The sequence below is a fragment of the Gouania willdenowi genome, chromosome 1, assembly GCF_900634775.1.
Source record: "Gouania willdenowi chromosome 1, fGouWil2.1, whole genome shotgun sequence".
NCBI classification, from domain to species: domain Eukaryota; kingdom Metazoa; phylum Chordata; class Actinopteri; order Blenniiformes; family Gobiesocidae; genus Gouania; species Gouania willdenowi.
In genome coordinates this window covers 15,657,061-15,681,408 of record NC_041044.1, presented here as the reverse complement: position 1 = coordinate 15,681,408, position 24,348 = coordinate 15,657,061, and the positions used below count along the sequence as shown (strand labels likewise).

The following is a 24,348-nucleotide window of genomic DNA, read 5'->3' as shown; positions in this document are numbered from 1 at the left end:
TCTCCGATATTTCCCCGAAATGTTTCCGGATTTTAGTATCGCCCTGGTATTTATTTGGCAAAAGTGATCTTATTTGGATGAAAAGTGGCCAAAAAAATGAAAGAAAGGTCAAAAATTTGACAAGTGTCAAAAAAGGAACTTGCAAAAATGGACAAAAAATATGAAAAAAGAGATATTTATTTGCAAAAGGTAGCTAAAGTCTGAAAGAAGGGTCAGAACTTTTTGAAAAGGGGCAAAAATGGGACAAAGGAAGTTGCAAAAATGGCAAAATGGAAATTCTGTTCTCATTTCAATTTACATACACAGTACAAAAATGTACTCCATGACTTATTTTTTTATTTATTTTTTTTCCCACCGCATCAGACCTTTTCAACTTCTTCAGACCCATCCATTGATATAAAATGTATTATAATTTTCAAACCACGTTTACGTTTCTATGGACTTTTTTTTTTTATCATGAGAACCTTTCATTTTTTCAGCAGGAAAAACACTATAAATATGCAGTATTTCCAAAAATGAATGAGGGCCAAAGTGAAATATTTTTGATTAATATACAGCCTTGACCATGTCATTAATTTATAGCGGAATGAAATTTAATGTATTATTATTTTAGATTAGAAATCCAAGCCTTCACTGAAATTTCCCTAAAACTTTATGTAATGGTCTCCGGTTGGCAGGGGGCTCATTACACCTAAAACATATTTTCCCTTCACTTTGAAGGTAGAGGCTTTGATCTAATTAGTTTTAATTGAAAAAGCATATGTCATGATTACGGTATATGACAAATATGTGGGAGTGAATGGTCACGAGGTTAGTACACGAGGTCAGTGTGATGCATATCTCCTTTATCTATACACTTCCAATACACAGGACTTTGAAATAAAGCAAATAAACATGACTAAAAAAAAAAAAAAAAAAAAAAAATGGTGGCAAAATTTCATACAACTACACTGAAAATGACCAAATATTGCCGTGTGTGTGGCATCCTCAAATATCGCGTGATTTGGTCCGTCCTGAGGGGAGCTCCATATAGCGCTCATCATCACCGGGCAGAGCTCACACACACACGGACTGACTGAGTGACGGGGACCAGGGCGGTGCTACAGCACCATGGAGCTGCTCTACAGGACACAATAAACCCCCACAGCAGGTCAGGAGTCTCCTGGTTACATAAGCTCACATTTAGAGACGAGAGTGTTGTTGTGATGCTGCTGCTGCTGCTGGTGTGAATGGCTCAAAGAGAACCGTAGGATGAGTAGATGAGGCTGAGAGCAGAGTTAAACCCTCTTTGTGTTCCCGGCACACACACACACTGTCTGCCGCTGAAAGGACGCATTGTATCAGCTTTACTGTAATAACTGTATTAATGATAACTGTAAAGAGGCGCAGTAACACGGTTATAACCTGTTTGGACTTGTATCTGCGCATACAAACAGTCCCACTAATTGTTATTATTATTATCATTATACATCAATTCATTATCGCGCTTTTCTGGGTACCCTCCGGTTCCAACCCATGTCCCTACGAACATGTTGAAACACAGCCGGAGGAAAAAAAAAAAAAATAACCCCATTAACATCTGCCCAACACACCTGACCAAGTTTTAAACTGGTTTTACTGGGGCTTTTTCCACTTTCCCTCCGGACATCATGTGCTGTTATGGGGCAAACAACAATAGTGGGTGGGTGTACATACGCCCTCCAGAGGGCTGTGGTGTGAAGATGCCTCCCACACCCACCAGTTTGTTCACATCTCAGTGAAAGCTGAGAGAAGCCTGAGGTTCCCACGGCCTGTACTCACACCTGCACACAGGCAGCATGCAGCATGGAGCTCTGAGAACAATCTGGAATCTTCATCAATTCTCACTTTCTTACGGAAGAGGATTAGGGACAATGTTGATGGAGAAAATGTTTTTCATGAAGTTGAAATTTCAAGATTAAAGTTGACATTTTGAGAATAATGTCAAAATATAATATCGAGATTAAAGTCGAAATTTCGACAATAATGTCAAAATATAATGTCAAGATTAAAGTCGAAATTTCGAGAATAAAGTTGAAATACAAATGTCGAGATTAAAGTTGAAATTGCGAGATTAATGTCGAAATTTTGAGAATAATGTTTAAATATGATGTCTAGATTGAAGTCGACATTTCAAGAATAAAGTCACCGTCTGAAGACGGTGCAACTGCTAATGCTAACAAAACAATGACAGGGACGTCTTATCATCACACTTTTTAGCGTTATTTACAGCTTACCGAAGTGCTCTGTTCGTCGTCTCCAAAGATAGAAGGAATTGAACCCTCAATCAGACAAAGTCTTTCGGCAAATCCTTCTTTATACTGGCGAAGCGGTCATCCTGGAAGTGCTTTGCGCACACAAAAATGACCTTACCCACAGATGTGGGTACATTTCTGTGAAAAATAAAACTCAACCAGGCACTTTGAAAAGGTTCTGATGCTGGGAGACGGTGTAATGAAGCGTGTGGGTTACTACATCCAACATTTTGACTTATCCTCTCGTAACTTCGGCATCCTTGAGCTTGGACTACAAAATAAAAGCGAGAAATAAAAATGGTGGATTGCTCGAGGTGTTGGACCTGGAGTTGATGTCCTAATTTGGCAGTTCCGCTGCAAATACTGTGATGTAATAGTTCAAAAAACGTAATAGAGAACAGAAAAATCGAAACAGATTGAAAAATATGAGCAAAACAGAATATAAAGATATCTACGGAGCACCTGAAGAGACTAATTTGATTTTTTCTGTACTTCTAAGCACTCTAAATTTACAACAAAATGCATTTAAGGGCTAAAAAAGTGGATTTAGCATGATATGTCCCCATTAAACCATCAGTAATAATATGTCTGTATGCGTATTCATCTCCCCTGTTTACCACACGGTATAAAAGTCCCTTCATTGAGGATCCAGAGATTAATAATGAGAAAGCTGTGAATACACGGGGAGGAAGAGGCTGTTCAGGGACAGTCACAGGGCAGAGGACTAAGGTGCGTCTGCAGTGTTGGCGCACATAGCATCGCTGAGCTGCTTCCTCTGTTCATTTGAATTTAACGCTTAGTGCTGAATTAAAAAAATACTCACAAGTCTCATAAATTACATATTATTTAATTGTGAGTTACAGCATCTCTTTTATTAAACGCTGACAGGTGTTAAAAACGTATCAAATTCCAGTGTTGGGAACGTTACTTTAAAAAATTAATTAGTTATAGTTACTCACTACTTGTTCCAAAAAGTAACTGCGTTAGTAACTGAATTACTCTATAATAAAAGTAACTCATTACCAAGGAAAGTAACTATTTGTGTTACTGTTAAAAAAAAAAGAAAGTTGCTCTATGTCAAATAATTCAGATTTTTTTGATGCATGTGTCGTGAGGTGCTTCATTAAATTTGAGTTGCTTACAACAGATGTGGACAAAGTCTTCATTCCTGGATATAATGAACACTTCACATACACGTTCTTGCCTTTGACCACAATTAATTTAAAGTAGTGTTTGTATCGTCACCTTAAAAATGACAACTTTTAATCAGATTGCTCCACGCTCACCATCTCTGCTGCTTCATCCAATCTGCAGTGTGTGTGTGTGTCTCGCGTGTGCTGGCACATCGCCTTAGCCAATCATAATCGCGCACCTTGTTTTTAACCCGCCTCCTCTTGCTGGCACATGTGTAAAATTACTGGCTCTGATTGGTTACCATGGCTCAGGTGGTAGAGGGTCGTCTTCTGATCGAGAGGTTGGGGGTTCGATCCCAGTACCTGACTATGTGTCGAAGTGTCCTTGGGCAAGACGCTGAACCCTAAGTTGCTCCCAGTGGTCGACTAGCGCCTTGCATGGCAGTCCTGTCCCACTGGTGTGTGAATGTGAGAGTGATTGGGTGAATGAGCTGATATGTAAAGCGCTTTGGGACTACTTCAGTGTGGTGATAAAGCGCTACATAAATCAAGTCCATTTACCATTTTAACCCTTTACTACTTTTAAGATGTTCAAATCACAGAAAGTCTTTTTTTTTTTTTTTTTTTAACGTGTCCGTCCTTTATTCTCACTGCTCAGTAACAGATGACGTCACATCCTGTTGATCTCAGCATTGGTTTCAATTGGCTTCTCGTTCATTGTAAAAGCTGCAGGGCATGCGCCCTCACTTTCTAATCATTGAATCTGTGATCGATCTTGTGGGTCTTATGAGGACATGCACTTAAGCTGAACACTGTCAGCTGGCTTGGCTCAGCTGGGGAGCTCCAAGCTGAGAAGAGTTTGATGACATGGTAAAAGCCAGCATGGTCACGGACGGCTTAGCTGAACCAGGTTTAAACCATAGGCCTGGCTCTACTGAGAACACTTTGATGAAATACCCCCAAGGTTTTGTTCTGGTGAGGATCTTAGTGAGTGCTAAAGCCCCGCCTCCTGACCAATCAGTTTGCTTAGAAAACAATCTTCCCATTGTTAGAAGATCCTGGTAGGTGCAGGTCTGACAGCTGCATTTAGGAAAGAAAGAATATTAATGGATAAATGCAATTTTACAGATGACTTCCTTTAGGAAAGATATAGATTTATATCTGATGGACTGATCTACAGTCAGTTGATGAAGCCTGTGTCTTTGTATGCACCGACAAAGTCATTAACTAATTCATACGCTAGTGTGGCTGACAGCATCAGCAGGAACATACTACAGCGAAACAATGTGCTCCCATCCCAGTGTGTGTGTGATAAATAGGTCTACTTGAATAGAAAAACCTATGTGCTGTAATAAAGGGAAACTGATCAGAGCGCTGTCCGTTTATCATCCCATCCAATGGATTAATATCATATATAATCTCATGCTTTTACGCATTTACAGAGTCGGCGATTCCCTACCAGCATTCCCTCCTTGTGCGTGCTGCACTGACACTGTTGCTCTTCGCTGTCATCTTGGATTTAAATTAATTGTTGATAAGCTGTTCCTCCATTATAGAGACAGTTGCTCTGCCAGGTTCTCCATTGTAATGATTGGTCAGACGCTGCAATCTCCACCCCTTTTATGGGAGCGCGCTCGTACAGAGGTTGAAAACACTTGGCTTATCTCAGCGTGTTGTTATCGACCTTTGTAGGACAGCTTTTCTCTGATAGGTAATGTTTGGTTAGGTGAAGCCCGCTAACGGAGAATAATCCAGGATATAATTATCTAGCTTCGTAGCGTAGACCCTAAAAGAGAACCACAAGGGCTACACACAAACCATCACAGATCCTAACAGAGTACAGGAATATCCACTGTCAAGGGCCACATCTGGCCCTTTGGAAAAAGTAAAGATGACAGAGAAAACATAAATTGTTGTATAAATGAAGCTCAACAATATTTGCAGGTGCTTACAGTTTTCCTAGTGCTGCTTATATCACATGATTGCAGTCACTTTTAATGTTAAACAGTTGGAAAAAAACCCCTCAAAATTCTTACAAAATCCTCTAATTTTCCTGAAATTATTACATACTATTTCCCTTATTGAAATAGAAATTTGTCACCAAATTTAATAAATTTAAAGTGAAGATCCTGTTGGGACTGATATCTATCACTTATTGCTTGGATATTGTTGATTTCTTACATATTTTGTATTTTATGTATACGTTGAAGTGCAAACTAGGGCACAATAATGTTGAAATTACTCATTTTGTAGCTTGAAATCTGTGGCCCATTTGAGATGATTATTATATTATTATTATTATTCTTTCTGCTACCTTTCATTCAGAAGCTTGTAAACTTTTATGTTATTAAATTGAATGAATGGAATAAATAAAAAAAGAAAAGAAAGATGAAACTGCTCCTTGTTTGGCCCCTGAACTAAAATGAGTTTGACACCCCTGGTCTAGGGCATCTATAATTTCACTTCCAGTCTAGAAACAAGAATACATGTTTTATTTTTGCTGTTACGACCATCAATGATTTAACAAAAGCTTTAAAACTAAAGATTTCTAGCTGAAGGAGTAATTATTCTCAAGGACAAACAGATAGAGCTGGGTTTTACTGCATGTTGTTATCATGTGCCAAGGGTCTGCAACCAAACGTAAAAAAAATGACAATTCTACAGTTAGTTACATTTTCTCCCTTAAATTGGAGGGCACTGTCCAAAAAATCTGCTATGGTTCATGAACCATTTATTGCATTTATTTTAAATTCACGTACACTTAAAGCTGCAAAACTATTTGAATCTCTTTATTTCTTATTGCTCGTGTTGTCTCGTCTCTCTAATCCAGGGATCACCAACCTTTCTGAGCTATTTCCTAGGTACTATAAAGTCCAAAGGGCAACCACTTTAAAAAGCACTTTTTAAATACTAAATGTTCATGGTTTCACTTTAATCAGAGGGTAAGATAATAAGGAAGGCTATAGCAGTAACCTAAAAATGGTAAGAAATGTTTAAGTTTCAACACGCATTCATTTATTTCTCATTATTTATTTTTTCATTTTCATTACATTTCATAGAAAATTATCATCTTCACCTTCCTGTTCTACTAGCTACTAACAAACAACTTTTAACTAATCGAATAACATGTAACATTTTAAAAATGCAACAATGATGTCATATTTTACAAAATTCTACCTTGTGTTTAAAAAAAAAAATTGTCACAATGTTTCAATGAAAATAAACATTGAACGATGGTAATTTAATACGAAAACTTCATCACGTGCAGCAGTATTTAACTCTACTAAGTACTCACTACATCTGTTATCTGTATTTACCTTTGTGAGTTTGAATCCTGGAAAGTAAATCAGCTTTTAGATGGAGCTCATTGGTGACTGACTGGTGCTTCTGAGGGCCCCTCACATGGTCCTGTGTTGGTGACCCCAGCTCTAAAGCACTAAATTAACAGTGTAACACATTCTTGCATCCCTAAGTTGTGTGATTCTTTGTGTGTGTTCCATTTTTTAGAGGTCCGTCTGCCTTTCTGCACGGCCTTTATTGGGCACTCATTTGTCCTTTTGAGACAATCCGTATTTTCTATTTAATCTAATAGTGCACAATAAATAAATAAATTGGTCTAAATAAAAATGCAATAAATAAACACGTCAATTTACATGACATAACCAGGGTTGGGATCAGTTATATTTTTTAGTTAAAATGATGTTTTCAATTATCCATATTCAATTACATTTAAATTATAATTATTAGGAGTGTGACAGTATCTCAATGCGGCGATATATCGCAATATTTTTTCACACGATTGATTATCGATATGCTCGCACTAAGTATAGTTTTTTCAAAATTTTTTATTATTTATTTTTGAATTTATTTTTTATTTTTTTCAAAACCTTTTCTGCTTTTTCACTAAAATGTGCAGGTAGGTCTTCACAGAAATTTTTGTCACTGTTTGTTGAAGGAACCAATATATTGTTTACTGTAATATTGCACTATACTGGTGTCACTGGTGAGAAAGACCCTATTTTTTGTTTACAGAAATCACTATTGGCGATACTTATTCGTTTACATTGGTATGTTGACACTTTTTTATGTTGCACTAAAATAGTGACACTGTTCATCGGACACTTTTTCAATTTATTGTCTTTCAGAGATGTAAAATAAAAATTGTATTTTTTCACTTAATCTTTTTTTTCTTGTGATGGATTATCGTTGATTGATTTCTGACCGATATATTGATAATCGCACTATCGTCATATCGTGAGATAATCGTTATTGTGAGCTTTGTATCATGTGTCGTATCGTATCGTTAGGTACCCAGAGGTTCCCACCCCTAATAATTATAGTGACCAGCATTTTTTCCCAATTACAATTAAATTACAATCATTTTGTATCCTCAGAAAGTCAATTACAATTATGTTCTAAATGACTAAAGTCTAATACGGGACGGGACTTGGATAAGCTCCTGCTTCTCTCGTCTCCTTTTTCGGCATGTACAAAAAAAAAAAAAGAATAACAAAACTTCTGTGAATGCAACCATGTCGGAAATAAACTGAATAAATAAATAAAAGTAACATCACAATTACTGAGCCTGAAGTAAATAACCTAATAAAAGTTAACCTTCCTCTTGTGTTCGCTTTCTGTTAGAATCTCTTATGATAAATCAGCTGTAAAATGCATTAAAAACATATATCTATCATCTAATTTCTTTCCTATCTATTGGTTACCTTATTAGGCTCCCTAATCAATGAAAATGTAGGTTTTAATAATTTTGGTGTGGGTGTCTGAGCCTTTGTTTGTCAGTATACCCCTCGATTTCATTTTTTTTTTAAATGGTAAAATGTGGGAAATCTTGATATGAAACATATTTTAATAATTGTATTACAATTATAATTATGACATAATTATAATTAATTATCAATTACGCAATTACAAATAGTTGACCCCAACCCTGGACATAACAGTGGGTCAAAGACAGGGAAGCTGTGTTGTTCTGTTGGGAGTTTTCTGAAGGAGTCGGTGTTGGCAACATTTTTTTAGATTTTTGACAGTGATGGGTGGTAATAATTTACCATGATTATCCGGCAAAGCAGAGCAGAATGCGTCATGTGTAAGATGGTTCAAATCCCGCCATGAAATTGTTTCTTTTTCTTAGATTAATTATTAGTTAATTACAGAGTAATTAAATCCAGATGTTTTGATTAGTGGAATGTGGTGTAATTGCAACAAGTCTGTGAAAATATAACATGTTTTAAAAAATATATATTTTTTGACATTTATAGAAATAATAATATTTTTATTCAAATGTGACTGAGCCATTTATCAACAGTTACATTATCCTAGAATGCTACTGCATATATGATTTCTTTTTTGTTCTGGAAGTTACTGCTGAAAGCTCATATTTGCCTCAAAAATTGTATAAATGCCATAACGCTGTTTAAACAGGGTTCCTCGGGATCCTTAAAAAGTCTTAAAAGGCATGAATTTCATTTGTATTAAAAATAAGGCCTTAATTGTCTTAAATCAATGTTTCAAATTTTTTAATTTTAACACATAAGTGTGATTTTATGATTGTAATTACGGGAAAACATGGGAAAATGTAAATTTAACAAAATTAGCTTGTCCAACAAAGATTTTTCTTAATGACTTTTTTATTTTTTGTATTTTGTTGTTTTATTTCTGGCTATTTTTGTAGTCATCTTGTATTTTTAGAATGATTTTGATTATTTTAGTCTGTTTTTTTGTGTATTTTACTGTCATTTTGTGTGTTTACTTTGGGGGCCACCAGTTGCACGTCTGCACTAGGCACTCGAAAGAAATGACCCTAACCCTGTGTAACTGGTGTGGCGTTTTTTTCCCCTCGATTATGTTTGCTGTGAAGTTGGTCTAAAATTTAATTTCAAATGGCAATAAAAAGTTTTAAAAAGTCTTGAATTTATTTTGACTAAAGCTGTAGGAAGCCTGTTAAAATGTGGTTTTTACTGTTATTATCAAATTGTCTGAGCTACTGAAGTACTAAAACATTTTCATACACTTTGTAAATATGATCACAGTTGCCTGAATCTGTAGGGCCAGTATTCGTCTTGTCTTTTTTTTGTGTGTGAATGAATCAGTAGAAGACAGATTTTAACCACATTTCCTGTTTCCTGTATCTTGCATCCGCAGAGCAGGAAGTTTCTCCTTCCGTGACAAACCGTCACCATGAAGCTGAGATAACCTTTTCCTCTTTTCTTCACCTAATACGACTGGTCTGTTGCCACCATGGGAGTATGGCGTGGATTCCGAGTGGCTTTTACCCTGGGCTCTTTGTTCATGATCCTGATGATTTTTGTTTACTGGGATGACATTGGAAATTTCAACTTCTACCCTCAGAAACACTCCAAGCATGGGACGCTCCATGCTGAGTGCTGCAACTGGACGATGATACGTCAATCACAGTTTCAATCAACCAACTCCAGCCCGACCACGACTTCCATCACTGTGTCCACCACCACTGCTAGTTCTGCACCTATCCCAGACCAGGATCATGCAGACAAACAGCAAAATAAGGACAAACTAGAGCAGATGAGGAAGAAAACGCTGGAGGAAGGGGAACCGGAAAGCACTTCCTTTTCTGTTGATGACAAGGAGCAAGAAGTAAGGAAGCAAATGATTATGGATGTGTGCTCAGGGAAGAACTTCCTGGAGTTTCCTGGAAGGACTCAAGCATTCGAGCAGATTCCCAATAGGGAGCTGGATCACCTGATAGTGGATGATACCCATCAGATTATTTACTGCTACGTTCCCAAGGTACAGCTGTTCTTCCATGTATATGTGGGTGGTGAGTGGGGTCTTCACCAGGGTTGGGGTCAATTACATTTTTCAGTTAAAATTATGTTTTCAATTATCCATGTTTAATTACAATTCAGTTATGATTAGGGTAACCGGTATTTTTTCCAATTACAAATAAATGACAAGTCATTATTAAAGTTCAATTCTAATTTTACTAACTTTCATCCATATAGCATTGGGATTGTATGTGTGTTTTAGCATCTTTACATTTTCGTGCATTGATTATAAAGTCTTATTTAAAAGGACAACTAGGGACAAAAGTTAGAATCTAGCAATAGCTATAAACTCTTTGTACAAAACATCAGTTACGTTCACAGTATTTGTACTCTGTCCCTATTAAAAAAAAAAAAAAAATCTATTATTACCAAATTCTAACCCCTAACCCTTACCAGCTGTATGGGTGTAAAGATTCACTGACACGTAGTGGGAAAACTTGATATGAAACATATTTTAATAATTGTTTACTACATAGGTGTCAGCCATAGAACAGTTTTGCGTTTAATCAAAAATATAATTGACAATTTTTATTGAATTTTCATGGTAATTACAATTACAAAGTCAATTATCTGAACTAAATTACAATTCAAATTCAATTACAACAGCAACAGATTTTTTCAATTACAGTTATAATTACGACGTAATTGTAATTAATTATTATTTACGCTATTACAATTATAATTGACCCCAACCCTGGTCCTCACCCATAAAAAGAATCCTCATTTCTCTTTTTGTAGTTCTGATGACTTCGATAGCTCCTCCCATGTGTTTCTTATATTTTTTTTTCTTCTCTTCTAACTTATTCTTTTGCTCTTCTCTATTCAGGTCGCTTGCACCAACTGGAAGAGAGTGATGGTGGTTCTGTCTCAGTCACTGATCTCGCCCTCCTCAGGAAAACCTTACACTGACCCCGGGGCTGTACCTTCTAACCTTGTACACAACTCCTCTCTGCATCTCACCTTTGCTAAGTAAGCCTCACAGTGCACATTGCAGTCATTATTTCCTACCTTCCATTTGTACTTATATTACATCGGATCTACATTATCCAGAGAGTGACTTGGCTTTATTTGCGCCTCGGCGCCATTTTTGGATTCACCCGAGCTGCGCTCGGACGATAGTCGCTTTCAGCGTTTCTTCCGTCTCTCCCGTGCTCAGTTTGACGACCTGCTGACCCGCATCAGCGCTCGCATCTCCTACCAGGACACCAACTACAGGAGCTCCATTCCAGCAGAAGAGTGCCTGTCCATCTGTCTCCGTTTTTTTTTCATTATTCTAAATTCGTCACGGTTGGGGAATGCTCCTGGTATACGCGCTGCGATATGCCCCAAAAGTTCAACAATTCCAATTCCAGTGTTGGCTGCGTTGGAGGCGTGGACGCACGTCAAAAGCCTGAAATCTCAAAACACGCAGCATGTGCGTGCGTGAAGCTTCAAAACGCGCCGCACAGGAGGAACACACAGTGGGACCTCTCAACGCTCCACCATATATTGTGTATGTAATCCTGACGCTGTTGACGCTTTGGACGTGTTTGGTGTGAACGTGCCATTAAGCATCTTCTAAACAAAAAAATGCTTCTGATTGGGGTTTCTTCAATTTACTGGTGGAGTCTGTAGGATTAAGACCAAGGTTTGAGTTACCTGCGTATATAGATTTTGTTAATCATACATTTGTCCTTGCCTAGAGGTCTATAAACATTTAACAAGGTCACTTCTTTATTGTCTATATATTTTTTAACCAGTACATACATAACGTCCTTCTTTTCTTCCTGGCATTGGTAGCAACAGAGTTCTGATCTCGATTTCATGTCAGTGTTAAAAATCATCAGAAGACAGAAAGATTTGTTTAGTATGGAAGCGTAGAGCTGCCACATAGGAAAATAGGTTTTGGATCCCTATAGTAGGAATATAATTTTACAAACATTATGGTACATTGTATGAACAATATAATTATATTGTGCGAACATGATATTATATTGTACAATAAACTATCTTGTTTGTATAATATAATTATATTGTTGTACAAAATACTATCATGTTTGTACAATATACTATATTGTTTGTATAATATAATTGTAGTATTTGTACAACATGCTATTGTGTTTGTACAATATAATTATATTGCTTGTACAATATGATATAATGTTTGTACATTATAATATCATATTTTTACAATATAATTAATTTGTTTGTAAAATATAATTATCTTGTTTGTACAATATGATATCATGTTTGTACATTATAACATCATATTTTTACAATATATTTAAATCATTTGTAAAATATAAATATATTTTGTACAATATGATATAATGTTTGTACATTATAATATCATGTTTTTACAATATAATTAAATAGTTTGTAAAATATAAATATATTGTTTGTACAATATGATATGTTTGTACATCATATTATCATATTTTTACAATATAATTAAATAGTTTGTAAATATAATTATATTGTTTGTACAATATACTATCATATTTGTACAATATTATTGTATTGTTTGCACATTTTAATACCGTATTTGTACAATATAATTGTATTGTTTGCACATTTTAATACCATGTTTGTACAATATAATTATGTTGTTCATACAACATAATCATCCCCATAATGTTTGCAGCCTCCTATCAGATGTGCTGGACAATGCTTTTCAAGCTTTTGTCTCAGCACACATGATGCACTGTTCCACTCTGTTCAATCCTCATAGTGCTGTGTACTGCCACCTCCTGACAAAGACTGATATTTAACTACATTCATGACAAAAACTGAAGGAGATTCATTTAGCTAAATTATTACAGTATTTTCTAAATTACAGTAAAGTAAATTGGGAAGGTTTTCCGTGACACTTACCTGGGGTTTCCACTGGATACGTCTACGCTGCGCCACGGCACCGATCCGGTATTTCACCGCTGTCCGCCGTCCGGTAATTCCTGTAGTTGAAAATCACTGACCTATAATTAATAAAGAATTTTCTTTTGTGATATTTTTCTGTTAATTAGTTATACATGTATATAAATATCACATTTATATACTAAAATAATGCATGATTCTAATGCTTACAATTTATATTTCTCCAGTTGATAATAGTACAATTGTTTCTATGGGGACATCATCCGTTTTCATTTTCCATTTTATCAACATACAACAATGTAACACTCAAAGGAAGAAGCAGAAGCCCTTCTAACCCATCCTCGCTAAAATCTACAGGAAATAAAACATTAATAATATCAGTATGTTCATAACATATTGAGCATACTTACTTTTCAGTGAACATTGATATGCATACCAACACATCTATCCCATGCATCACAAGTCCATAATTCAGTCATCCTCTTTATGTCTATTTCAACTTCACAGGACTTATATTCTGGCCACAGAACCAGTAATAAGTCATTTATAGGTCATGAAGGTGGTTGCAACAGTCCTTGTCCAGTTCAATGCGTTTGCATACTGTATACAGTAGGTTATTCTTAAAGGTTAGGAAAGAAGACCACATCTTGTAAAAGTCCTCAACCTTTCCTTTGGCCACGTAACTCAGTTTTTCCAGTGCCAAATTGGATGAGAGCTCTTTGATCCATTGGCCAGAGGTAGGTCTCTGAATCTCCTTCCATTTTAAGGTAATTACACTTTTAGCTTGTAGCAGACAGAAATGAATTAGTTTATGTTCCTGTACAGTTGCTGTGAAATCCTCAGGGTATATGTGCGACAAACATTCTCGCTTCAATTGGAAAAACTCTTTTCATCAATTTAGAGATTAAGTCAAGACGCTTTTTCCGGGGGCGCTCGTGAGTGAGTGATGGAGTAGGTCGCACAACGAGGAGCTCTTCAGAACACTCAATATTTCAGATATATTATGGCGTAAAATGAACTAAAACCATCTTAACCCTGAACTCTGGTTTATAATTAACAGCATTGATAAGTAAATCATGGTTAGCAGAAGCAGCAAAAGCCATATTACCTACATTGTCCCGGCAAGACCAACATGGCTTCCCCATCCACAAGCTGGAGTGTTTCGGATGACCGCACAACGGCAGCCCTGACAACGACGACTGTTCAAGGACAAAATCCGGTCAGTGCTCGAAAGTGAAATGTCAGTAATAAAGCAAGAAATCCAAGCTGCTAAGACGGAGCTTCTTTACTTTAAAACTGCAATAAGAAACGAGGTAGCAGCAGTGGAGAACACAACGCAGGAAATGAAGTCGAGACTTTCGGGATGCTCCGATGATGTTGCTGAACTACAACACACCGTAGAACAACTTCTGCAAGTAGCAGCTTTGAAGGATAAATGTGAAGACTTGGAAAGAAGGTCCAGGCGCAGTAACATCTGAATAATAGGTGTCCCTGAAGGCAAAGGGAGCTGTGGTACCACCGCACTCTCTGATCTGCTGAAAGAAGTCTTCCAGCTTGAAAAGGCTCCATTACTGGACATTACAGCCTGCCCCGAGGCAAGGAGCCCAGCCGCGGGCAATAGTGGCCTGGCTGCGTTACTTCCAGGACTGCTTCAACATCCTGCGTTTGGCCAGAGAGAAGCGGCGGGTTTACACAGACTACACGGCAAAATTCGCTCATGCAGGCACAACATACAACGACATCAAGCAGCAGTTTGCGCGAGTTCGAGGACCTTCGCTTCGGCATTCTTCACACGGCACGACTTTGGATAACTTACAACGAACTGGACAAAGTGTTCTCCACTGCTGAGGATGCTCAGCGGTACGTAGCCGCATTGCTGACAGTGAGTTAATGTTGGTGTCAGCATGTCGATCTTTGTCCCATCTTTTACGTTACAAAGTATTATATAACAGAGGTTTATATTGCTGTCCTGTTCATTTATTCTTTAAATCACGTCCCTGAGGATTTTATCCTCAATAAATGAAAATTCCATAAAACTATAGCAGGATTTGTTAAATCCACCCTTACGTTATTACATTCTGGTATTCAAATAGATTGTGTATATTTTTCAGGTAATTGATAATTAACCATCTGACATCGACTTTCACATTTTGTATGGAGGGTGATATGTGCCACACCAGGTACAAGTTACTGTTCAAATCAGCATGGAATAGTTTAATATTTTGTTGTAAATGCCTAGTTTTCTAATTGAGAGATCTATAGTTCTAATATAATGGAATATTTAGTGTAACTCACTGGACTGTATTTTCTTTACTCACTTTTTTTTCTCTCTTCTTTTTTCTTTGTTATTGTTACCATTGTTAGTGTCACGTATTATCATTATCTCATTTATTTATTGTACATATGCTTTTCATTATTATTACCATTTCTTTGTCGTTGTTTTTTATCTTTAGATTCTATTGTGGCTTCCTCAATGTTTTGGGGGGAGGGGGGTGGGGTTCTTTGTTGTAATTTCAACAATGAGAACTGCATATTCTTACAATTGTATTGTGAAAAAAATATAAAAATCCCAGCTCCACATATGATGTAGCAGTGTCCTAAAAAACATTTCAACTGTGGGAGTTTGCATCTTGTATTCACAGTGTGAGTTTGAGCCAGAAGGTTTGTCTTCTACACTGATGTCTGACTGTAGATCACTTTTCCATGCAGATAGATAAGAGAGAGAGAGTTTTTTGTAGAACCTGCTAGTAGTAAACCAAAAAAGATGGATATTTGACGTCAGTCATTTAAGTCATTTACCATGAGTTGTTCAATGGTAGATTGGGAGGGTTCCAATGTGGATTTAATTTGTGAGTATATAAAGCTCCTTTGTTGCAAGTACTTTAAATACTGTTTCCCAGTTAGGTCAAATGTATCTTTTAATTGTGTGAATGACATCAAAGTAGCTTCATCATAAAGAAATTTAATTTTGCTTAGTCCTTTCTCCATCCAGTGTTGGAATCCCATATCATGCCTCCCTCATGTCGTATCATCTGATTGTTTCGGAGGACGGAGTTGTGTGTGTATTTTAGCTTGTGTCAAATAGATACTGAGATAGTAGAAGTTCTATTGCTTTATTTCCTATCTTTGCCCATGCCAAAATGGACATTGTTCATTTACTAAGAAAAAAGTGTTTCATTATTAGTTTATTACCAGATAAAATTTAATTATTCAATTATTATTTAGCTATCATCTGTTTGAGATTTTTGAGCTTCAACAGAAAATAAGCATTATAAGCATAAATACAATGTAGTCTAAAACCTTACGTGAAAAATCCACCCACCCGTTAAAATGTTTAGTGTTCAGACAGGAAGAGCGTGGAGCCAAAAAAAACCCCACATACCTCAGTGCTGGAAGGAACTCCAGAGGAAAGTCTTGAGAGAAGCTGGAAAGAGGTTTATTTATCTGAAATGAAAGCGAGTCAGCCAGAACACCTAAAATGACTTTATTCATTTTTTAACTATATTTTTCATTTCTTTAGGTGGACCAAGTAGTGATTCAGCCAAGACATTCACATGCCATGTTTTACTAAAAAACCTTAAATGAGCTAACGAAAGTTTTTATAGCACTGACTCTTGGAAGGACTGAGGAAAGGACTGCTGTGCAATGCTCATGTCAGACAGACTGAATAATTACCCAAGAGGCATCATTTCCTCTCTGGGAGAATTCCTTTCTAAATCAGATTCATCACATGATGTCCAGAGCGAAACTTGCTTAAATTCACTGTCAATAATTCCTTAATGTACTGCTGTGTGGTTCTTAATATGCTTCTTTTCACCAGGTTTTGGCGTCATTATGGCTCTCTGTCTCGCCACCTGATGACAGTCAAGTTACAGCACTACACTAAATTCCTGTTCGTTCGAGATCCCTTTGTGCGTCTCATCTCTGCCTTCAGAAACAAGTTTGGAAGGTGTGTATGTGTGTGTGTGCGTTTGATGCAATACACAGCATCTCTGCCATTCCTGAATGATGAAAGTGTGTGTTTTCATGTGTGTTTTAAGACCCAATGAGGATTTCTACAAAGAGTTTGGATCAGTTATGCTGAGTCGGTATAGTAACCTTTCTGAGGCCCTGCCTAACACAGCAGCGGAGGCATTTGCAGCTGGAATCAAACCTACATTTCATCAGTTTATCAAGTACCTGCTAGACCCAGAGACTGAGGCCGACAGCGTCTTCAATGAACACTGGCGGCAGGTATTTGTCTCACACTTTAACACAGGTAATAATTTAAATGGGTTGTGGATCTATTTAATTTTCAAAGTTCAGATCTTTCCCTTTTATTTGTGTTATTCCCTTGTCCCTTGTTTGAAGACATCAATTTTATTTTTTTAATCAGATCTGTACTTGATTACAGATGAAGATGTTTGCTATGTCACAACCACGAGACTATAGAGCAACGGTGTTTGTTGATAATATGTCTGAAAGCCAGAGGGAGACAAAGTACTCAACATCATTACTTGAGTGAAAGTACAGATGCTCCTTGTGAAAAACTACTCCAATACAAGTAAAAGTAGCTCATTTTTATTAAAAAAAAAAAAAAAACACTGAAGTATTTAAAGTAAGTAAAAATTTTTGAACACATTTTTCATCACTATAGAGGTGCAATTAAGAAAACCGATGTCTCATCTTTATAACACTACAACAGGTACCCAATTGGAGCAGCTGGGCGATATATCAAGATTCATGATAGATCGAGTTTTCTATTTTGGCGATCCTGAAAATTACAATATTGATATATATATGTATATTAGCTTATTTTGTATCAAAATACCTGTTTTAGGTGTCGCTGCTTTCTGTACTTCTTAGAACAGCATGAAATGCAGTTAGATGGATTTCTGATTGTGTTTTACTACTAAACAAGCCACACTACAGAACTCACTCACACGTGCTGTCCCTTATAAGCCAAAAGTGGCACATATTGTGCAACTGTTTGTTTATAAATGTGCCAGTGCGGCATCAGCAATTTTAATCCTGAATTGTCTTTGTGGTCAGACTTCATTTGAGGTAAAATTATCGAGATATGTATTGTATATATTGCCATTTTGAGAAAAAACATGAGTTTTGGTCGATATTGCCCAGCCCTAATACACACATTAGAGAATAGGGGCCTAGAACAAATAGGGCTGCTTAATAGGCTACACATTACACTAATAGACAAGAAGTCTCAGTTAACAAACTCAGCTGCATTCACCAAGCAATATGACTGTTTTATGTATATAAGAAAACAACTAAGAACTGTATTATTATCACAAAAACATATTTCTATTTCATGTAATAACATTTGAGCATCACAAGGTTTTATTCAACAAAAAAGAAATGACTAATATTCAATGTTCAGTTTGGCATTTATTTTGCAAACCCAGTTTTTTTCTTCTATTTTTAAAGCTCAATGTTCAGCAAAGCCGTATGAAGTGAATTCACCTGTGCAAGCTTCTCGCTGGGCTGTGATTTATAAAGGGGATAGTGTGAGCAGGTTTTATAAATCAAATGTATATTTCCGTTGCTATTTATCTAGTATGCTGCTGGTACCGAGGAACATTTTTCACGGAAATGTTGAAAAATTCAAACAAAAAAACTTTGAACCGTGAACATTTTTCGATTTTCAACGCACGTTGAAATGTTATTATTAGAGCATTTTCAGACAATATATAAACATACACTATAAGTGTACAATGAAATAACTTTTGTGTGCTCTTCTTTTCTCAAAGTAAAACAGACAACAAACAATACCAGTAACTAAAATGGACAACATCCAAACCATGAACACAGAATGTAAACTAAAGTGGATACATACATACTAGTAACTAATGATTGAAGTACAAGAATTCAATGATAAATCACAAAAATAACTAAGGCAAAATAAGACACTGTGGAGGAGGAGGACCGCATGCCCAATCCACCCATCCAACCGTCCAACTGACCAAACTATTATATGGATTATAATGAGGAGTTAAGGATATTAAGGTTAACAGGGTCTCGAAAGAAAGGTATTGTAAGAGAGGAGACCATACTTCTTTAGTTTGTCTACAAGTGTGTATCTATTCCAGATGGAGAGTACTTGTAAGTTCACCAAGTCACATTTTATATGCAGAGGTTCTTTCTTTTTTCCAATGTATGAGAAGCAACTTCTTGGCAGTGATCATGCTATAAGAAAGTATTTATTTATATAGCGCACATTACAACAATAGTAATCTCGAAGCGCTATCAAAATGTAAAATTCTTAAGAGGAAAACAAACAACAAATCCACATGAACATGCATTAGCTACAGTGGTGAGAAACAACTCCCTTTTAACAGGAATGAATCTCCAGCAGAACCAGACTCAGAGGTGGAGAACATCTGCTTAGACTGGTTGGGGTTAGTGGACAGAAAGAGGAGAACGGAACAGGATAGAGAGAAAGAACATCAGAGTTTCACAGACTAGTTGAGCCGTGAACCACAGATCAGGAACTGCCAGTTCTAGCGTCAAGACACCAGAAACAGAAAAGAGAGAGAAGGGCGAGGAGAAGGCACTGACTGCAGAAAAACATGATACAGTATTATCAGGTCTGCCTACAAGGAAACACCTGGCGCTAGACTAAGTGTGAGTGGGATGTGAATGAGTATGGGGTGGACATCAGTGTAAATGGTGTGTGAGCAATGTGATGGGTTTACAACGAGGTGCAGAAATGAGGGGTTTGCTACAAGAATTGTTTAGTGTGTTGTTGTCTGATATTCTACGAATGATCACACTGGCTTTTGGTACATGTTCTACACAACACTTTATTAATGAGGCCTTTGGTATCTAGCAGTGCATGTAATATCAAAATGGAGCTGTAAAAAAAGCCTTTGTGTTGTGTTTTACAGGTGTACCGCCTGTGTCATCCATGTCAGGTGAAGTACGACTTTATTGGACGACTTGAAACCCTGGAATCAGATGCAGCCCACCTACTAAAGCTCCTCAAAGTGGACAATCTACTGCATTTTCCTTTAGGTGCACGGAACCGCACTGCAGCAAGCTGGGAGGAAGACTGGTTTGCACAGATCCCATTAGAGACACAGAGAGAGCTGTACAGGCTGTATGAGCCGGACTTTAGGCTGTTTGGATACCCTAAACCTGACAGGGTACTGCATCATTAGACACTAAGGAACCAAAGGCTTGTGTGTGGACTCCACACGCTGCATATCATCATGCTGTTTTATTTGATTTATGCACACCTTCAATTACGGAAGTGCCTGATTATTTTATTTAGCAAACATATCTCAAACTCCTACAAGTTTAATTATATGAGCTACTTTTATCCCTCTAAAGGCACTTTGAATACCATCTTGTGAATCACTTTGTAAGTTGAGTGACAGACTGGGACTGTTTGCTGACACTTCTGAAAAATAATGTTTTTATGAAAAATAAATTATTTTTTAAATGGTTTCGATGTGTATTTTATAACTGAACAGAGTTTCAAACTTCCCAAAAATCCCAACGCACTTATCCTACACACCCTTTCTGGCACTTTACAAACATTCCACTCACACTCTACCATCTTCTACCATCCATAATACATTCCCGCCTTGTTGTCACACCAACATCAGAAAGTAAAGGACACGCCATGATCAAAACTTATTTGGCCTAATTGACTCCCCAATATTCAATATCTAACCTGTCCAGAGTAGTCAAATACTTACAGTAAATACTCTTGACTTCCAATATAATCACCAACATGACGGCTACTCAAACTGAGACAAAACAATTTCAAAAGCTAATAGTAGAAGAGAAAAAACGTTGAAGTAGTGACTGTGGCTGAACTCAAGAGGTTGCAGAAGGAGAACAAACTGATGAGTGACGTTACTCCAGAACACATGGCCCAACACCTCCATGAAGAGAGCAAAAACACCTTCAGTGTGCAGGTCCTGGACTTCCAGCTGGAGCCATACAATGATGAGCCACTTCTCTGCATGGCGAAACATGTGAATGCCAGCATGAGGATGAGGGACGTTCAGGTGGAAGCTCAAAGGCTGCTCATGCTCACGCCTCCAGAGTTTAGGTGAGTTACATTTGACACACATTTAAAGTTTAACAACCTGTGGTTGTGCTGCTTTTCTGCAAGCTTTGTATTGTGAAGTTGCACATGCTAAAATAAATAGCAACTTTTTGCAACATTTAGCAACAAATAATGTTTACAAAACGTATGTGAATGCATTTTTTTAATGTTACTTTACATCAGATTTACAGCAATCTTTGTGAAATTTGTGATTTTTTTTCTCATAAAAATATAATGGCAATGTTAAATTTAAATGTTAAATCTAAATCTTAATGTTATCTTTAAATATAAATGTTAAATCTAAATGCTAAATCTTAATGTTAAATGCTAAATCTAAATGATAAATTTGCACATTAGCTAAATATTTAGCTTCACCTGTGACATTTAAATTTACCATTTAACATTTAGATTTAACTTTTAGATTTAACATTTAAGATTTACATTTAACTTTTAGATTAAAGTTTTAGATTTAGATTTCATATTTAATATTTAACATTTAGATTTAACATTGACATTATATTTTTTGATGTCAATTTTCTGTGTTTTAAACAGGGGACGGGACCTAGATAAGCAAACTGCTTCTCTCGTCTCCTTTTCGACATGTACAAAACAAAAACAAAAAAGAAATAACAAAACTTCTGTGAATGCAACCATGTCGGAAATAAACTGAATAAATAAAAAATAAATAAAATTTTTTAAGAAAAAATGTAAATCTGGTCACAAGTAACATAAAAAATTTCACATACGTTTTTTAAATGTGGTTTGCTGCTAAATGTTGTGAAAAGTTGCTGTTTATTTTAGCATGAACAACTTTACAATCGACGCCCCATAGCTTTGGGGTATTTTGAGGTTAACTTTATGATCCCATTTCAAGCGCTGGCATCTGTTTGTCTCGAGAGACAATAGGTTATTGCACTAGGGTGTTTGTCAGTTTATGATGGTGCAACGCCTGCTATGGCTGTATATATAATATACCTTATTGCAGTTGTTGCATAGAAATGTCACATTAGGTGGTCGATTCAATGCTGGTGTTAGTGTTCTTTTTCAGCGTTTTTTTTAAATGTGGTTTGTTGCGAAATGTTGTGAAAAGTTGCTGTTTATTTCAGCATGCACAACTTTACAATCGGCGCCCCATAGCTTTGGGGTGTTTTGAGGCTAACTTTGTGATTCAATTTCAATTTTAATTTCATCCAAAGATTACCAAAGAGGCAAAGGTGATTGGGGGAGAGGCTCACAAGAGTGAGGCATCAACAATCGTCCTCCTCTGAATGTCTCCAGCAGCCACGGGATGTGGTTTGGGACTTTATTCCAAAGGTGCTGCAGGGCTTGCGGGTGCCTAAGCACAAGCTAGTCCTCATCATGCCTGGACAAGAAGCTGGACAAGATGGCCGTGGGTGTCACTAAAGCAGTAGAGGACATTGTTTTAGCTTCCCTTGGCTCCACCTTACAGGAGGAGAATGCTCAACACATACACCACGTCACTCAAGCTGCAGGGCAACAAATCACTGCAGTATTTCAGAACTCATACACCCGTATTGTATCTACCAACCCGCTCGCTAAGATCCTGCTGTCAGTACCAAAGACTAACTTTATAACACGGGGTGACCGAGCATTTGAAGCCTTAGCACCAAAACTGCCAACCTATGTCAATCCGTTCTTCTGACTCGAGCCTTTTAAAACACTTTTAAAAACACATGTAAAGACAGGCTTATGGATAATGTAAATAAGCAGTTTTATCTCATTGTTTTTATCTTTATTGTGTGTTTGTTGTTGTTTTTTTGCCAGCATTCAGAGCTCTCCAGCTGCATCCGGCCTCAGTAAAACAAAAACTCAATAAACGTGTGTACATTATTTGAAAGATATGGTATCATTATTGACAACCTGAGTACAACTACTCTATAAAAATCAACAGCTCAAAAACCCAATAATATAGTTTTTTTTTTTATCATGACAGGGCTTATGTTTCACATGTGTTATTTAAAATGTATTATATTGTTTCTTAGACATACAACAGTGTATTCTGCAGATATGTTCTGATGTAAACTACGGCTAAAGTTTGGATGTAAAGTGTAAGTTAGACTTTAGTGTATGTAAGAGAATAAGAGACTGGACAAGATTCACATTGAATTTACAAACAACAGATTACTTTTATTACTATTTAATAGAGCTACTTTTTTATTTATTTTACTGTACTTGAGTATTTTATGTTTGACTCACTTGTATTTGTACTTCAGTATAAATTTTATCAAGTAACAGTATTTCTACTTGAGTAGTATATATCAGTACTTTTTACACCTCTGGTTATTTTTCCAATCTACATTTTTCTGTCTTTTTATCTCTTTCCAGAAGTATCGTCCCATATCGTTATCGTGAACCCAGTATCGTATATTTTCCCACCATTACATTTGACAGACAGGGAACAAGTGATTGTGTTGTGTTGTCTTCAACCTCTGGCACTTAGTCCGTTTTCTTTCTTTGTTTTGTTTTTTTACTGTTCACTTATGATTGTTGATGCATATTGGTGGCTCAGGGCTTGAAGGGGGCGTGAACGGGAACAACAGCCAATAGCTCCACTGCTTTCGATTGCACAAAAAGCTCCTCCAGTTGCGTTTACCGTCCGCTGCCAGCCACGTTCTCCACGTGTTCCAGTGGATTCCACCGCCCCGCCCTCTCTGCGCAGCACCCTCCGTTCATTGGCCATCGCTTGTGTCAGTCAGTACACAAAGCCAAAGGGTCCCGCCTACCCGTTTGACAGTTTCTAGTGACGTCACCAGCTCCGTCCCAACACGGAAATGTGTTGTAGTTCTGGGAGCTGTTGTGTAGCTGTTGTGATGCGGCGCTTTAAAGTTCAGCTTTAACAGTTTCGCAGTGTCGTAGTGATGGCTGTCTGACACATGGACAAAGGTGCTGGAAATGGAGAGAAACTTCGACCTCTGCTGACAGTTGTCTTCAGCCCTTCGAGTTAAGAACCATGAAAAGTGTTTTTTCTGGGGTCTCGGGAGCTGTGGGACGACTGGTCCAGTTTGTCCGTCTGCTGGTCTGCCTGGGTGCTCTGTTTCAGGTAACACTCTCCAGCCACCTTGTTGTCAAACACCGACTGTGTTCTGCTATTAATGCGCCACGGAGAGCTGAATGTCTGTGTCTATTTCAGGCCTGGGGGAGTGCCATGACCTGATGGCTCATTGAAAGCATAGAAAGTGTTTAGCTCTCTC

General features: G+C 37.1%; 2 protein-coding genes across 2 annotated transcripts in view; both read left to right on the top strand.

Annotated features, from left to right (window-relative positions):
• Positions 1-1,022: 1,022 nt before the first annotated feature.
• Positions 1,023-20,842, top strand: LOC114470793 (carbohydrate sulfotransferase 12-like). Its single transcript, XM_028459126.1, has 6 exons — positions 1,023-1,150; positions 9,566-10,189; positions 11,054-11,196; positions 16,901-17,029; positions 17,121-17,313; positions 19,965-20,842. The coding sequence occupies exons 2-6, from the start codon at positions 9,662-9,664 to the stop codon at positions 20,235-20,237; spliced, it is 1,266 nt and encodes a 421-aa protein (XP_028314927.1). The 5' UTR covers positions 1,023-1,150; positions 9,566-9,661; the 3' UTR covers positions 20,238-20,842.
• A 3,052-nt stretch (positions 20,843-23,894) lies between these two features.
• Positions 23,895-24,348, top strand: part of ern2 (endoplasmic reticulum to nucleus signaling 2) — a 36,775-nt gene continuing 36,321 nt past the window's right edge. The window contains exon 1 of the mRNA XM_028458985.1: positions 23,895-24,197. Within this exon, the coding sequence (XP_028314786.1) occupies positions 24,108-24,197 (90 nt within the window). The 5' untranslated portion in view covers positions 23,895-24,107. The remainder of the gene's footprint in view (positions 24,198-24,348) is intronic.

Bases quoted from the DNA above. Each gene is read 5' to 3' on its own strand.
- LOC114470793 (XM_028459126.1), top strand. From the start codon at position 9,662: ATGGGAGTATGGCGTGGATTCCGAGTGGCTTTTACCCTGGGCTCTTTG. The intron at 17,030-17,120 runs GTGTGTATGTGT...GTGTGTTTTAAG, and splicing joins TTCAGAAACAAGTTTGGAAG to ACCCAATGAGGATTTCTACA. The intron at 17,314-19,964 runs GTATTTGTCTCA...TGTGTTTTACAG, and splicing joins TCAATGAACACTGGCGGCAG to GTGTACCGCCTGTGTCATCC.